At 36.5% G+C, this 18323-nt stretch overlaps 1 protein-coding gene across 4 annotated transcripts in view; it reads right to left on the reverse strand.

The window, feature by feature from the left end:
- LOC136877431 (putative ATP-dependent RNA helicase TDRD12) overlaps positions 1 to 18323 on the reverse strand; it is an 821384-nt gene that overhangs the window by 115337 nt on the left and 687724 nt on the right. For all 4 annotated transcript variants that reach the window (XM_067151463.2, XM_067151464.2, XM_067151462.2 and 1 more), the window contains 2 exons: positions 6770 to 6898; positions 5013 to 5537 (listed from right to left, as the gene is read on the reverse strand). In XM_067151463.2, coding sequence (XP_067007564.2) covers positions 5013 to 5537; positions 6770 to 6898 — 654 coding nt within the window. The remainder of the gene's footprint in view (positions 1 to 5012; positions 5538 to 6769; positions 6899 to 18323) is intronic.

Raw genomic sequence — 18323 nt, forward strand, 5'->3', positions numbered from 1 at the left:
TATAACAGGTTTCTTTTGTCTTACTCACAGCCACCTACAGCGATTCAATTATTATTATTTTTTATTTTTTTATTTTTTGCAAATAACTTTACTGAGATGTACTTGTTACTTGTTCAGTCTTAAGTGGGAATGTTTCAAGTTAATCTTGATGCAGTATTCGGGAGATAGTAGGTTCGAACCCCACTATCGGCAGCCCTGAAAATGGTTTTCCGTGGTTTCCCATTTTCACACCAGGCAAATGCTGGGGCTGTACCTTAATTAAGGCCACAGCTGCTTCCTTCCCACTTCTAGCCCTTCCTTGTCCCATCGTCGCTATAAGGCCTATCTGTGTCGGTGCGACGTAAACAACTAGCAAAAAAAAAAAAAAAATCTTGATGCATTACTTCTATGATAGAGACACAGTGAGTACTTGGTAATTAGAGGACTCCAAATGACCCAGTTTGTTCGCTCGGGTCATTTAAACCTCATAAGATCGACTGTATCTTGGTCGACTTAGAGCGGGTTGACTAGCAGCATGTAGTCTGAGTTAAGGCAGCTGGTGTACTTACAAACATTATCAAAGAAGTTACGACGGACAAACTTAAAAGGAGCGAGGAATGGAGAGTGGCTGACTATAAAATGTTGGACACCAAGCAAATATTTTACATACATACATACATTATCATTATAGACTGTTATGTCTTTCAGCGTTCAGTCTGCAAGCCTCTGTGAATTTACTAAACGTCGCCACAATCCTTGATTTGCAACTAGTGTTGTGGCCTCATTTAGTTCTATACCTCTTATCTTTAAATCATTAGAAACCGAGTCTAACCATCATCATCTTGGTCTCCCTCTACTTCTCTTACCCTCCATAGCAGAGTCCATTATTCTCCTGGGTAACCTATCCTCCTCCATTCGCCTCACATGACCCCACCACCAAAGCCGGTTTATGCGTACAGCTTCATCCATCAAGTTCATTCCTAAATTAGCCTTTATCTCATCATTCTGAGTACCAGCCTGCCATTGTTCCCACCTGTTTGTACCAGCAATCATTCTTGCTACTTTCATGTCTGTTACTTCTAACTTATGAATAAGATATCCTGAGTCCACCCAGCTTTCGCTCCCGTAAAGCAAAGTTGGTCTGAAAACAGACCGATGTAAAGATAGTTTCGTCTGGGAGCTCACTTCCTTCTTACAGAATACTGTTGATCGCAACTGCGAGCTCAATGCATTAGCTTTACGACACCTTGATTCAATCTCACTTACTATATTACCATCCTGGGAGAACACACAACTTAAATACTTGAAATTATCGACCTGTTCTAGCTTTGTATCACCCATCTGACATTCAATTCTGTTGAATTTCTTACCTACTGACATCAATTTAGTCTTCGAGAGGCTAATTTTCATACCATACTCATTGCACCTATTTTCTAGTTCCCAGATATTAGACTGTAGGCTTTCGGCACAATCTGCCATTAGGACCAAATCGTCAGCATAGGCCAGACTGCTTACTACATTTCCACCTAATTGAATCCCTCCCTGCCATTTTATACCTTTCAGCAGATGATCCATGTAAACTACGAACAGCAAAGGTGAAAGATTACAGCCTTGTCTAACCCCTGTAAGTACCCTGAACCAAGAACTCATTCTACCATCAATTCTCACTGAAGCCCAATTGTCAACATAAATGCCTTCGATTGCTTTTAATAATCTGCCTTTAATTCCATAGTCCCCCAGTATGGCGAACATCTTTTCCCTCGGTACCCGGTCATCAAATTTTAACGAAATATAAAATGAAGTAATATAATTACAAACTTACTATGAACACTGTGAGATCAACTTGTCACATCAGTAGACACAACACGAACTTGTAGCATCTTTCACATTGTCACAAACATGCATCATTATTGTGTTGTCTGTTTTAGTAGAGAATGAATCAAGAGAGAGTCATTTACTATATCTGGGTTAAGCGAGCCCCTTTTGTCAATAGAGGATACCAGCTGAAATTTCTTCCACTTGCCTCACTGGAGGCTGGAATAGACAATATTTCCTTCGCTAGCAGAGCAAGTCTTGGATATTCTGTGCTGTTATTTCACCACCATGCAAGTGTATCGTATTCAGAAAAGTGATCTTTTAATAAATAAACTGTTGTAGAAAGAATATCGGCAATGTTGGATTGACTGTAGTCTGCGCCAACATTCTCGTTTTTGACATCAAACCAGGAACCTATTCCTGAAACAGCCGTAAAAGAACGGAGGTCTGTTGCAAACATTTTGATGCACTTTTATGCAATTTAAAATATATATATATATATGCCCTGTGGTACTGTATTTGATGGATGCACTGTATACGACAGCATTTTACATACATGTGCTTTCATATGTGAGGTAGGAGATGCAAACAATAATGAATCACAACATTTACATGGCACATATCCTGCATGTTGGCAGTTGTTACTGGTAAGAGGTATTCCCACAACACTCTTCATCCTTTCTCAATTTCAAAATGTCATCACCATACAGGCCATGAAGGCCCTTGGAGGGGTGGAAGGTAAAAGCTTCCACTATCCTTAACCTCGGCAACTGATGGGGTAGAGTACCCCCTGTGGGTGGGGGCGGTAGAATAACACCCACGGTATCCCCTGCCTGTCGTAAGAGGCGACTAAAAGGGGCCCAGAGGCTCCGAAATTTGGAGCGTGGGTTCGCGACCACGGGGCCCTTAGCTGAGTCCTGGCATTGCTTCCACTTACTTATGCCAGGCTCCTCACATTCATCTATCCTATCCGACCTCTCTTGGTCAACTCTTGTTTTTTTCCGACCCCGACGCTATTAGGCTTGCGAGGGCTAGGGAGTCTTTCATTTTCACGCCCTTCGTGGCCCTTGTCCTTCATTGACCGATATCTTCATTTTTCGAAGTGTCGGATCCCTTCCACTTTTCCCTCTGATTAGTGTTATATAGAGGATGGTTACCTAGTTGTACTTCCTCTTATAACAATAATCACCACCACCTGATGGGGTAGAGTGGTTAACTCTACGCCCGCTTTCTTAATTTAGTAATACAAACTGCTTCCTCTCAAGTTTTGTTTTCATCCTGTCTTTGGACTCCCGTTCAATGTTCGCAACAAATGTCGTAGTGACTGCAAATGTGAATCAGCTGGACCGAATGTGGTGCATTCACTCAGACTGTCAACTGCCAAGCGGTCAGACAGGTCATGCTTACTAGCAGAGCAGGATTTAACTACACGACTGCGTTCATCCGACTGAGTGTAAATGGGGAATGCAGATCATTATTGGAAATGTAAAAAAATTCAACTGAAAATAGGTTAGTCAAAATTTGTTCGACTTAAAGTCAAGATGATGATGTCCCAGTTGGAGGAAGAAGGTTACTAAGATGAGTGCAAGAAGGGGAGGGATTTTTTTACTTCTTGTCTTAGTTATTTAAACATGTGGGTTGAGCAATAGAGTAAATTCACTCTATTTAGTGCTATGAGATTAAATGGCCCAACAACATGGGTCAAATTTGTACTTATTATGCAGTATGGTATGTCAAAGGACGTAAATATTGATGACAATAAATGCTTTGATGATTTTGGTCATCTTCAGCAATATATGAAAGATAATTAAGCAAATTCTGAAGTTTTTCATTGCTATCACATGAAAAACAGGCCAGGTGTTGGCACTAATGCTGCAAATCATCCTGAGCTCTTAATCTCTTAATTGGGCATGACGCATATATTCGTACGCTGAATGTTACACGGTAATGGGCATGACGAATATATACGTATTCATCTTTTACCACGAATATCTCCTGCGTATGACGAGCTACTTTCTCACGTTGTGTATTGCCGTCTTAATTGATGTTTTTCCCGCACGATGGCAGCAGATAGCACGTCACGCTTCTTGAAGCTTATTTGTCTTTATTTCACAACTGTACGGTGCACATGTCCGCAGTAGGCGAAATATAGCAGTATCTAGTTCAAGGCATAAGTTCAAAATGTTCGAAGACGACGAAATTATTCAACACTTGTTACAGGCATCCCACCTGCACGTTATCTCAGGCCTGGTTTCTGAAACTTTTTCGCTCCCGCTCCCCTCCTAGCCATTCGATGTGATGGTGTTTCTACAAAGACAGATTTTCGGCCTGAATTTCTGACACAGTGATTTCATCCTGTGTTGAATTGTTATAAAACCAATATTTTGTAAACTAAGAGGTCCGCAACCTCGCTATGTTCATTTCCATCTGTATCATTAGTTTTCATTTCTTTTCTTCTTAGGTTAACACAGTTTTAAGTTTCAACTATGTTTTGTATAACCTACCCCCTATTTTTACTGAATTTTATCACAGCGAGTTGTTTTTGCTCCACATGTGCTGTCTTTGTTTCTGTCATGTCTCTCTTTTGTTTTTTCATTTCTTCCTTCATTTTTTTTTTTTTGGCATTTTTAGCTTATATTATGTAAATAATTACCCCCCCCCCCCCCCCGTTTTTTCACTGAAGATGGCTCAAACGAGCCAAAACATGTTTAAATTCAATTACTCCATCCAATGATGGAATTATATGCTGTATTGAACTAGGAGGATATACTCAATTTTTACCTTTGTAAAGATTCAATTCCTGCGCATAATGTCAATATCGAGAGTATTTTCTCTTATAAAGTCAGGGATCAAACGAATGGAACAGAATATGGAATAGAATGGTCCCTGATTCTGTACAGGGCATATTAACTAAGCAGTATAACTTCAGAAACAAGACATGTGAACAGTTATTAAAACTGATTCGTTTGGGCACACAGACAGATGACATGTTAAAGTATGTAGCATAAAGATTCTTTTTGATGATTATAGAATTTTTTGCAAGGTGTCCTCTCCAATTCTTCAGAGAATACGGTAACCCTGTCTACTACAAATGTTAAGACTGTAAGTCACGAAAGAACATTTTCCTGTGACATAAAATGTTATCACAACCTTATACGACTACTCAATTATCAAGTAATATACATTTTCATGACCTTGTAAAACATGAAATTACTTACCTGCAACCCATTAAAGAAGAGCATCAAATCTTCAGCATCACACACTTCACAGCTCTCAATGAACTTTGTAGCAACATCTATATCCCCACTTAGAGCAACCCCATTCTTTAAAGTTGCTACCTGCATATTTTCAGGATTCGCTGGATCAGGAAGAGCTAATTCAGTACAACTATTATCCAGTTTACAAAGCTCCATCTCAGAATTCACTTCGATTTCACTATCTACATAACTGCTGTCTATCTTAGGAGGGCTCTTTTCAGAACTAACTCCTGATTCAGTACTAGTAAAACTTTCATTCAGATCACAAGAATCCTTTCCAGACTCTCTCTCTGTTTCAGGGAGTTTAACCTTTTCTACAAATTCCTTCAACATTTCTAATGCATAGGCTTCCTTATCTTCCACAGCAGCAAGTCCTCTGTCCACCAGCAGTTGGTTAACAACATTGGAATTGTCTGTTCCATCCCACAGTATCACAGAATACCTGAAGCCTCCAGTGAACAATGCAGGCTTAACTTTTTTACAAACCTGGAAAACAAGGGAAAAATTAATTACATTAGTATTGTTATACATTAGTTGAAACACATTGGGCTTGATAGTTCAAATGTTACCATCATCAAGAAGCTGTATTGGAACCAGGCACCACACATCAAAATTGGAGATCACATTACTGAAGAGATCAAGATATAAAAAAGTGTGAGACCAGAGACAAAGTTCTTTACTTCAATCCTCCTAAACTTATACCATGACGAATAGAATAGAAATACTTATTAAAAGAATTTAGCATGAATTTCCCTCACTTGAGGGTCACCTAAAAGACAAATTACTACAAAACAAGGATACATTCAAGAATGTCCAAAAGATTATTTCTACATCTTAAGACAAAACTTCTGCGCATATGAGTACCACTAGGCGAAAGCTTGATTTTTCATTTTTTTTTTCCTTCTAATTTTGAACATGTTTACTTATTTAATTTCTGAAGAATGATCTCCTTCTCCTCCTTCTTCTTCTTCCTCACGATACGTTTCTGCTTATGCAGATCATTAGAACTCCTACATATTTATGAAAATTATTTGAAAATGCAAAGCTGATAGTCCTTTATCCAGTGAAACAGACCTTTTTTGCTTAAATCCTTAATATATTATCAGAGTGCAATTGATTTTTCTTGAAATTCAATAAATTTTGCCTTACAGCTTCAAAGTCACGTAAAGCGATAAGTTTCTAAGCTAGAGACTTCCGGTTTTCACAAAAAAAAAATCACAAATTTATCTACTATCAAAATATGAAATAAACAAAAAATTTGATTATCTGCCTTAAAGTATGATTTTCTGGGGAGCGTCACATATAAAGAAAATCAGAAAGAAGTTGTAGGCCTAGCAGACAAAGCTGTAAGTATAATTTATTGATCCCATGTAAGGCCTAAGGAGTTGCTAGGGAGCAGTCATTCCAGGATTTGGACAAGCTCCCAGATCACAAGTAATGAGCTGATTCATCTGGCTAGTGGCTAAGAAATCACACACTTGGATTTGGTAGCTTCTTTTACTAGAACAAAAAATTGGACAACTACGACAACTACCAACTACCAAACTGAACAATACAATTTCTGGCAACTATCCAATTTTATACAGTTCTGATCAGTAATGTTTTTATCAGGAAGAAAAAAATATGCAATCGATCAATCAATCAATCAATCAATCAATCAATCAATCAATCAATCAATCAATCAATCAATCAATCAATAAATTCATAAATAACCTTACTTTCACATTTAGTAGCTTGACAAACTCTTCATCGCTGTCTGCAGTGGCATCATATAGAACATCAGTAGCTTCTTCTTTCCATGAATCCCCCTCCATAGGTTTCACTCCAATCAGTGCGCATTCAATAGCCTGAGCAGATCAAGGTGAAAAATTACACAAACAAATATAAAATAATAGTTTTGTCTGTACATTGCTCAGAATTTAAAAAAAATGGTATTTCTGTATCAGTCACATCCACAGTAACAAGGAAATGCACTTCTTACTTCCCCATAATTTCTATCCGTATGTATGTACACGCATCACGATAAACCACTCGAAGAGAATTTAATGACAATTGGTATGTAAAGTCGGACAATGAGAACTACAATCAAGGCTATAAATCATTTTATTCACGCTGAGTAAAGTGGTAGTTTAGGGGAAGACCTAAAATTAATTCTCAAATATGTTATTAGCAGTCCTATCGATAAATACTGCATAACTAAAGATATATAGAATTAAATTTCCTATCATTTATGTCTTATATATTTTTACCGTACTGGCTATGTTAAAAGAGATAATCATGAATTTGTATTTTTGTTGTTAAGTCCATATCAACACTAAGCCACAAGAAAATGGGTCAACAGAATTTGATGAAAATCAGTATATAGAGTCGGGGAATAAGAAACTACAGTCTAAGCTATAAACAATTTTATTCAATGCTAGTTTAAGGGAAGGCGCCTAAAATGTAATTTTTAAATACCAACTATACTATGTTATTGGTCCTATCAAAAAGTACTACTTAAAGGAATTCATAGCGAACACACTTTCCGATCATTTATGTTTTATTCCGTTTTACTGTACCATGATAAGAGTGGTATTTCAGAGACGAAAGAAAACTAAATATGAAGGCCTACAATATTGAAAGCTCAATAAAACTGATCAACAATAACATTACGTTGACCATTGTTTGTTGTGATGTACTCTGTCTCTTATGCTGCCTTTCATCTCTGATAGATGGGATTACTGCTGCGTACTGAGTATAACAGTCTGCCTGTATACTGGCAGGGAATAGCAAGGGAGTTGGATAACTTTCTTCTTTAGCATGCCATTCCTCTGGTTCATACAATTTCTGATACTACTGGTACGTAACACACTGGTTCATTATAGTATTTCAGCTATTTGATCTCTACTCTCATGCACTGATTGAATAGATCAGTGTGCACAATTAACGGAATACTGGCAGAGGTTCACTTATGATCTGGTCTAGAATTACAATTTCAGCCTATTCCAAATTATAACACCACAATTCACTAAATAACTCAAAATTTAACCATGAAATGAGCCGTTTCTTCAGAAAAGCTTCTTCCTCTTCACTTTTGTTAAATTCTACATTCATTTTATTCCAAATTAGCCGATAAGGGAGGGTTTCTTATCTGGCTTGGAGGAAAAATTTGCCAAGTCAGACAGATTTCCCCCCACCAGTGTAGTGAATTAAAATTTTCCAACTTATCGGGTACTCCTAGGACACATATGAGTAAAAGGGCATAGTATTTGTCCCAGGAATCTCCAACCCCCCATTCTCCCCTTCCAAAAATTAAAGTGTGTCACGGCTCACGGCTGTCTGCGGCCTGGTCATTCCAGCTCTGCAACATTGGGCTGTTAGATCGGCAGCGTACTACAGTTCGTTAAAAGTGAGAAAATGTGTGTTTTTTCATTTGATCGAGTATTTCATATGATAGCATTGCTTTTAATCGCAGCATTCCTACTGGCATCATTTTAATGCCCTATGTTGATTTCACTTGGGATGTAAAAAGGCAGATGGAGAGTGAGAGTCTGCCATTATAAGGAAAATTCCCCAAATTGATTGTAACCGATGGTAGGCAAGAGGGCCTACTATTACAATGAAAATTCACTAACCCAGTCTTCAAAAAAAAAAAAAAAAAAAAAAAAAAAAAAAAAAAAAAAAAAAAAAAAAAAAAAAAAATTAAAAAAAATAAAATAAAAAAAAGACGTTTGGTGACTTCCCCATTGCGTTTTTGGGGTAATGTTAAGAGCTATGCAATTTAATACAATCTTACAACGTGTACACTACCTAACATAGAATTCTGTATACAATGTAGAATTCCGCAGCGAAGCATGGGTACAACAATTAGTAAACAAATGAAGACAATATAAAGAGGATGCTAGATATGGAAACAACATAGAGGGAGGGCAACATTACTAGGACGACATACACTGATGTTAATGAAAATTACCATACCATGAACAAGTCTGGAAAACAGAATCAAATTGGTTCTATACTAGCAAATGTACCCATGCTTCACTAACAGTATTCTACATTGTATACAGATATCGAAGTAAATTAGTGCTCTGCAGTGAATAAGATTTTTTTTTTAAATTGCATGTCTCTTAGCATTATCCAGAAACAGCAGGGGGAGGTTCCCATTCATTATTTCCAATGTAATGAGAGAGTTGCGGAGTTGTGATGATAACGGTAGGCTCACTTGCCTCCTGCCATTAACAATCGAGTAGGTAAGTTTTCATTATAACGGGAGGCCCCATTACCTACTGCGCAGTCACAATCTATTTGGAGAGTTTTCGTTATGATGGCAGGCACCCTTTCCTACTTCCAGACAGATTACAGTTGAGGACTTTCTATTATAATAGCAGACACTTTCCTTACTGCCACTCAAAATTTAGTTGTGCTGTTATCATTATAACGACAGGCCCCTTTTCTTAATGACAGTCACACCGAGTTGGAGAGTTCCCGATAACAAGGCCACTATGCCTAATGCCAGTCACATTTTAGATAGGTAAATTTGTTTACAATGGCAGGCAGACTTGCCTACACCCAAACACAAAGGGTTAAGGGAATTTTCAACAAAATTGCATGCTCCCTTCACTTCTGCCTGTCAAATCGAGAAGGAAATTATTAACTGCAATGGTAGTCCCTCCTTACTAATGCTAGTTACAAAGGAGTTGGAGAAGGATCCCATTCCTATTGCCAGTCAAAGTCGATGTGGAGAGTAATGATTACAATAGCAGATGCCCTCCTGCTGAGAGTCACTATCAATGTAAAATATTAATTATAATGGCAAACACACCCTTTCTACATCACTACAAATTGACTTCAATGGATATATATAGATCGACATACAGAGTATATGCATGTTTACAATATTGCAAACCTTCATTTACAGATTAACAGCTGCTGAACGATACATCATATCGATGAACGTATTGTATCATAAGATGCCTCATTTAGGAGTCTAAACGGCTGGTCTTAAGATAGTATCTCCTGTCTCATCCATTTATAGCTAAAATTGAATTTAAAATGTTGAATAGGGTGAAATTTGGGTAAGGTTTTCTCACAGTGCATTTCTTTTGGGTATTAATGTGACAGCTACAAACATGTTTGTGGCAATATTTGAGTCTAAAAACAACAATTATTTCAGAATCATGACATAAGGTGGTTGATTTTTATGTTAAAAGTTATTACAATATGGTTAAAAATCGGAAAGCACATTCCAACTGTCAAATGGCGTGTTGTTAAAAACTTGAGGAATATTGAGCATTAAAATTTCATTTGGTTCTTTGGTTCTTGAAGTTGATATGTATTAATTTTGCATTTCTGTGCTTATAAACTTGAAGAATTTTCATATGGCGTGGTTCTTTTTGAGATAGTATTAGTTTGAATGTTGGATGCCATAGGCCATATTAAAGTTTGTTGTAGACGTCACCGGACCATCTTCCTTGATGTGGTGTTTGTGGGAAGAGTTTGGAATCGGTGTGGCCCTTTGTTGTTGGACGTGTTGGAGTTAAGCATGCTAGTCAAAAGGGAACGTTGTTATCAATTGATAGATAGCCAAGTGTAGGATGAGAGTCTGTAATTAAAAAGTTTTTTGAAATTTACTGAAGAACCATAATTAAAATGAGGGGGCTAATAGTGGAAGCTGCATGAAAAGTGTTGACACTTATCCCTTCGACCACTGTGATGTTAACTTATTATGTTGAGATCTTTAGAGCTACTGGCAGTCGCCGAGCTCTTACTTCGCGTGTTGTATTTGTGAAGTCTTGGTGGAGGGGGTTGAGCTTGAGAAGGCGTGGCTAAGCGCTGATTCGTTGCGCGTGAGGGGGAGTTGCTGGCAGCAGGAGGAGGGGTGGGGGGTAGTGTGTGTGTGTTGGACTGATGGGAGTGTTTACTGGTTTAGTGCTAAATATTTCATAAAAATTACTATTGTGAGGAAATGATTTTTGCATGGTAGTGAGATCTGTTCGTAAAGAGGATTTTATTATCTATTACATCGTTCAAGTTTTTGTCTTTGTTGAATTGTTGGTCCAGAAAGTCATGAGTTTACATTTTTCAATTATTTTTTAAGATTTGTAAATCTTGATCTATTGTGGTAAATGCGTGACTTGTATCCTTGATGTGGTTACTCATCACAGAGAAATTATGTTTTTGGGTGTTGCAATGTTCTGCATATCTAGTTGAAAAACTGCAGCCAGTTTGGCCAACATGAGAAAAGTCACATACTGAGCATGTGTGTCTATATATGCCTGAGCCTGAATATTTATTATTAGTTGAATTGATTGAGTTATGATTAAAAAAATAAATTTCAATTTGTGTTTTGTGTAGTGTAAGCAATTTTTACCTCGTGGTTTTTTTTTTTTTAAAGGATTGGTAATTTGATGGATTTTTGGATTGCTAAATGTGAAATTTGCATATTTCGGTTTGTTGGGTTTTATTGGAGAAAGGTTTGTGACTAGTTTTAGTTTGACTTTGTTGATGATTTTGTTCATCATATCTGGATTGAACCCATTGAATCTGGCTATTTTTTTTATGAAATCTAATTCTTTTTAAAATTATTTCTTGAAAGAGGGATTTTTAATGCGCTGTATACTAAACTGTAATATGTGGCTTGCTTGTGGGTATTTGGGTGTAATGACTCGTTTTTTAAAATTATTGGAGTAAAGGAAGGCTTACAGTAAATTTGGAAATCAAATTTGTCTACAACTCGTGTAATTTTGATGTCTAGAAAATTGACTGAATTGTTGTTTTCGTCTTCCTTTGTAAACTTTATACTTTTTTTTATTTATTGGTGACAAAAGGTCCCATGAGCCTCTGGCTCGTGATAGGGACAATACAGTACATACTTTTTTTAAGGCGACACAATAATTACATTTCATATACAATAGCTTTTTCTGTAAAGTGACAAGTATATTTTTGGATAACCAAGACTTTTTTTTTTAACATGTTAGGATCATAGTTTTTCAGAAGTATATTCAGATATTGCATGGCTGTAATATATTAAATATGGACAATATATATATTATTGTATTAAATAAAGCAAGTTATACAGAGATTATATTAAGATATCTGTAAAAGAGTAATATTCCTTCAGTTTTTTCTTAAAACATATAACCGATTTAGAGTTCTTTATAACAGGAGGCAAACATTGTATTCCCTAAACATTGATGATTCTATGCCTTTCCCTCCATACTTTACTGAATTAGTGTGAAAGGGATATATCCTTAATGATCCTCTAGTTTCATATCCATGAATTTCACTAAAAGGGGAGAAGTTAACAGTAGATTGGGTTAATTTCCTGTCTAGCTTATACATAAAGACTGCTGATGAAAATGCAATTTGTTTATGGAATGGCAGAATATTTGACTCTGAAAAAACTTCATGTGATGGTTTGAGGAAGGGGAATCCATACATGATTTTGATGGCTCTTTTTTGTAGGATTTCCAAATTATTAATGTAATCTTTCCTACATCTTCCCCAAATAAAGCCTGTGTATGTTAGATGTGGGTGGATCACTGCATAATATATACCCTTCCATTGTTGATGAGAAAAATTACTGTATCTTAATCTGTGCATTATTCCTATGAAAGGGGTAATTTTGCTGATTACATAATCAATATTGCTTTTCCAGGAAAGTGTTGAGTCTAATATTATACCAAGATACTTATTTGAGTTGAGTCGCTCTATTACTTGGTCCTTTAGGATAACAGTGTTAGCTGCTGTGATCTTATGGGCTGTTTTATAAAAGATTAAGTATTTTGTTTTAGTCACATTTATGATCATTTTTTGAGATAAAGCCCAGTACGATAACTTGTCCAAGTCACAATTTATATCTTCCACAATTTGAGTTTCACATAGTCCTTTGTAAGTTATTAAGATATCATCGGCAAATACTTTGCATTTTCCCTTTAGTGTTAAAGATTGTATGTCATTAATATAAATCAAAAATAGAATAGGACATAGTACTGAGCCCTGCGGTACTCCTGTTTTTGTTTGCTGCTTAGAACTTTTAGTATCGTTAATCATCACATATTGTGTTCGGTTTGATAAATAATTTTGGAACCATTTGTGTGCTAAACCCCTAATTCCTGCTAATTTTAACTTGTTAAGAAGTATTTTGTGGTCAACCAGATCAAATACTTTTTTAAGATTTATGAGTAGCCCTGCTGCTAATTTATTTTCATCCAAGGTCTTTTGAACATCTATTACTGTATCAAATACAGCATTATAAGTTCCTCTATTTGGGAGAAACCCATATTGATTATTGGAAAAGTAATTAGTTCTACACAGAAAATTTACCAATCTAATTTTTACTACCATTTCTATGAGTTTCCGAATTGCAGATAATATACTAATTGGTCTGTAATTGGAAGGATCTGTGTTATCTCCTGATTTAAAAATAGGTACAATTCTGGCACATTTGAGTAATTGGGGTATTTCTCCACTGAGAATTGAACGGTTAATAATTTCCACAATACATGGCACTAAACTTTTAACACAGGTTTTTAACATGACATTGGTTACTTTGTCTTCTGATAAATTTTATTTTTTAGAGAAGTGATAATTTTGAGCACTTCACATTCATCAGTTGGTAACATGAAAATACTATTGGTCTGACTTTCAGCTGTTGTGCTGCCATGAACTTGCTCATCTTCAGGAAGACCTTTTCTTATATTTTCAGCTACGTTAACGTATAGTTCATTTAGATTATTGCATTTGTCCTCCGTGTTTGTAATGCTGACATCATTTACCACCAGATGGCTAATTTCATGTTTATGTCCAAGCTTCCTATTTAACACTTCATTAACTACATACCATGTTTCTTTTTGGTTTTTGCAATTCTGTAAGCTATGTTCATAATACCTTTTTTGTAACTCTGTCTTCAATTTGGTTATTTTATTACTGATTCTTTTGTATTCTTCAATTACTTCTGCAGAGGTTTTTTTTTACTGTAGTTTTTGAAAACAGTGAATGTTTGATATGAATCAGTATTAGTAATTCTTGGGTAACCCAAGGTTTTAGGGGAATGTCTTTGGGGTTCTTTCTTTTTATTGAAATTGAGCTGGTTTCAATTCCTGTGCTAATATACTCAATAAATTTATTATAATAAGTGTTTATATCCATTTCCTCACAAATTGCTTACCACTATCTTTGACTATTGGTACTACTGGAACTGATTTTTCACTGGAAATTTCACATACCAGTAGGTAGTGATCACTCAAGTTATTTGTTATATTGAATATATGACATCTTTTACTAGTATTTGTGACAAGTATGTGATCAATTAATGTGGAGCTTGTTTTTGTTACTCTAGTTGGGTTTTTGTTATTACACGTTATATAGCCGTAAGTTGTTATTAAATTGTCATACGAAGTTCTGTTTCTGGAGGTTGAAAGCAAGTCTATATTTGTATCTCCAAGTATTATTGAAGTATGCCCTGAACTACTATTTAGGATATTTTCTAGATCAAACATAAAACTTGGCGAGTTACTTTCCTGTGGGTTATAAATGGTAATGATTTCATATCTTTGATTTCCTTTTGTAATCATGACTTGCAGTATTCTATGAGATTTATTTATTTCATTTATGACTTTGCTTTTCCATTTGTTTGAAACATAAGGCGAAACACCCCCACCTATCTGCTCCCTTACCACATGATGAGAAGTGTAGTTTTTTATTTCAAAAGCGTGGGTTAGTTTGTTGGTTAACCAATTTTCAGAGATTGCAAGAATATCTACTTCTTTAATCTGATCTAAGATAATTTGGATATCATCAAATTTATTTTTCATGCTTTGTGCATTTATGTGTAGGCCTTTCAAATCACATGATCTACTTTCTAAAACACTATCTTTAATATAATTATTTAGGGTTTCACATTTAAATTCGTCTACTTTACCAAATTTGTTTTCAGATCCAGGTTTGGTTATGTAAGGACAAAAATTTGAAATTAAGTAAAGAAAGCTTGGAATTGAAGTGGGTACAACACAAGGAAAGGTTACCTCGTTGTTTCTAGATCAGCTCAAGTGAGCAAGTTCATGCAGAACTTCAGGGTTTGCCACTAGCCTCGAAGGACCATCCTGGAACTTACGGATATACACTTTACAGTCCCTGACCCATGTGCCAAATATTTTCCCCTGTTGCCGTAGCTCGCGGAATTTTTTGGCGAGGGTCTCATTCCTAGGCGTTAAGTGCTCGTTGATATAGATGTTATTAACCAAACTATATCTGATTTCGTTCATTTTTAGTGTCTTTTTTTGTCGTCTGCTACTGAGGATTTCTTCTTTCTTCCATCGATTAACAAACTTCACAATGATAGGTTGTGGTCCAGGTTTCGTGGATGGAAGTCTGTGTGCAGCGTCAATATCTTCGGGCTTTATATCGACTCTCAGCGCCTTGCCAACTTCAGTTACTCTCTGGAAAACTTTTTCATCCTTTTCAGCAGGAACTCCATACACTAGTAAATTGTTTTTGCGTTGATACTGCTTCAAGTCTTCTAGCTCATTCACGGCTGCCGTTGTCGCAATTTCCGCAGTTTTCTTATCTTTCCTCAAAGTGTCTAGTTCATTCTTGAGGTCATCATATTTTTCGGAAAGAAAGGTTCCTAATTTCTGTAATTCTTTGTTTTCTTCCGTTAGTACTTTGAGGGACTCTTCAAGTTGTTTGGAAAAGTTCGCCATAACCTCATTTATGTTACGTTGTGCAATGCAGTCTTCACGTTTACACGACCATTGGAATTGTTCTTCCTTACGGAAATTTTGGAAAGTTTCTTTGTTCATTTTTACACATGTTACGTGGAACCAACGTTCGCATTTACTATCAAAGCTTACAGCCTGTTGATTGTTTTTTATTTTCTTGCCACACGGGGAGCACACGAACACCATGATGTTGTTTATCTTATTTATTTAGTTGTAGCTGTTTGAGTGCTAATTCGATTTTGTTTTAATGGTTTCCTGAGTTATTAATGTTACTGATCTGCAGTATCTTCCTGAAGAATTGTGGATATTACTCACATAAATTTGTTTTTTTCGTCACTTCACTTAATACATCACACACTCTCTGCCGCCATTGGTATGGTTTGTCTAAATTATTTAGGAACGTTAGGATGTTATCACTGTTAAGTTGTTTAGGTATCGATAATTGCCAATGTGTTGTCAACATACCAGAGCCATAAACTGAGTTTGTTGACATCTTTTACTATTTTGTTGTATTCTAGGTTGTCTGTGTAGATGACAGCAAAAATGCCAGAAATAGGGTCTCCCATAGCTAGACCTTCTTGTCTGTATATTTTGTTGTTAAAAATAAAGTAATTACTGTGTAAAACAAATCTTAGTAAATTTATGAATTCATCTATTTAAATTTTGCTTAATGCACTGTGTTTGGAGAGGTTGCTTTTTATGTTTCATTTACAGGTATATTTGAGTACATATTAGTGATTTCAAAGTAATATAAAATGTGGTTTGGTTGTAAATTGAATTTGCTTAAGGTTTCGCAAAGTTCGATAGAATTTTTTATGGCATTTACATTGTGAAATTTAAAATGTTTCCTTAAGAATTTGTGGGGGAACTGAGAGGTTTTATAAGCGGGACTGTGTCTGTTATTGATTATTGGTCTGAATGTGACATCTTTTTTTGTGTATTTTAGGTAATGATCTTGCTGTAGGTAATTTCGGATTCATAGTAATCATTTTCTGGTAGTCTTGTTCATTTAGTAGGAATATTGAATTTTTAAGGAGTATTTTTAGATTGTGTTGAGTTTTTATTGATTATTGTGTAGGTTTTATTGGAGAAGAAATTGGTTTTCTTGATGTAATCTTGTTTATTCATTAGAACTGTTGTACTGCCCTTATCAGCCTTTGTTACTATGACATTGTTATTAATTTTAGTTTTTAGGTTTTGTTTAGAAAAGTTAGAATTATTGTTAGTTATTCTATCATTGACGAGTGCAGGTAGTTTCTTTTTTATTTCGTATCTAACACTGTTTTCTTTCTCTAAGGGAATCTGTTTGTTAACATTAGACTCTGTCTCGGAGATGGTGGTGATTACGTCTTCGATCTTTTTTGGTTTAGGCAAGTTATATTTTATGCCTTCATTAAAGAGATCCATTTCACTACCTGAGAAAACTGTGTCTGATAAGTTAATTGTAGTGGGAATGTCCATCAACGAAGGGGTAGAAATCCTAGTATTCATGTTATGATTGCGAGCTTTACGTTTAGCTTCTTGTAAACAAGTTAGCTTGTGGTTTAATGTTTTTTGTTTCATCAGACATCCTACAAGTTGCGTGATTAACATTTGAGCACAGGATGGGTAAGAGATGAGATCTCAGTGCATTTGATCATGACCATACTGTTGGTGCCAGACGTATGAGCAATTCAACCCGAAGTTATGCACGAACTGGGCATTTTCCGCATACCATCGCGCCAAGAATGTACCATCACTGGGGTCAACTGTCATGGTGAACAACGTCTTGAAGACAGGGGTCACTATTGGCAAGTTGGGTACAGCAGATAGATGGCCCACAGTGCAGACCAACTGAGAATTCAGTGTTGAACGAAAACAGAGTGTGGGCACCTACAGCATCCAGAACCAACTTCTCATGCTGGGGTACAGAAGCCATCGTCTGAGTAGGGTACCGCTGCTCACTGCATATCACAAGATGGACATGACAAAAAGAACAAAGCCATTGGTCCCTTGAAGCATGGAAAGAGGCATCCTTGACAGATGACTCAAGATATCAATTGGTACACGTCGATGGCAGGGTACAGATACATCACCAAGCGCATGAGGCAATAGCATCCCTCTTGTACAGTTCAAGCCAATGGTGGTGGTATCATTGTACAGGTACTAGTTACAGAGGATAAAATAGGACCCCTGGTATATGTGCCAAGTCCCTCACTGATGAAAAATACATGGTTTATTATCAGGTCATATCCAACCATTTGTTTGCCTCCAGCACTCTAGAGGAGACCTGTACCTACTGCAACAAAATACAGCAGTCCATAACTCCCAAATTATGACTTATTCCTTTGATGAATATTCCAGAGACAGAAGGATGCTTGACTACAATCCTTTTCAGCACATCTCGGATGTTGTCGAGAGGGATGTACGAATCCTGCGGTCCTGCTCCCACCAACCTTCATGCATTATGTGAGGCTTTGCTGAGGTCATGGATCAGTACGGATTTCCGACGCTTCCCGTATCTTGTGAAATCCATGCCATGCTACATCGCTGCCATCATCAAGGTAAAAAGGTGTGCAACACGCTACTAGCC

Source organism: Anabrus simplex, chromosome 7 (assembly GCF_040414725.1).
Source record: "Anabrus simplex isolate iqAnaSimp1 chromosome 7, ASM4041472v1, whole genome shotgun sequence".
Taxonomy (NCBI): domain Eukaryota; kingdom Metazoa; phylum Arthropoda; class Insecta; order Orthoptera; family Tettigoniidae; genus Anabrus; species Anabrus simplex.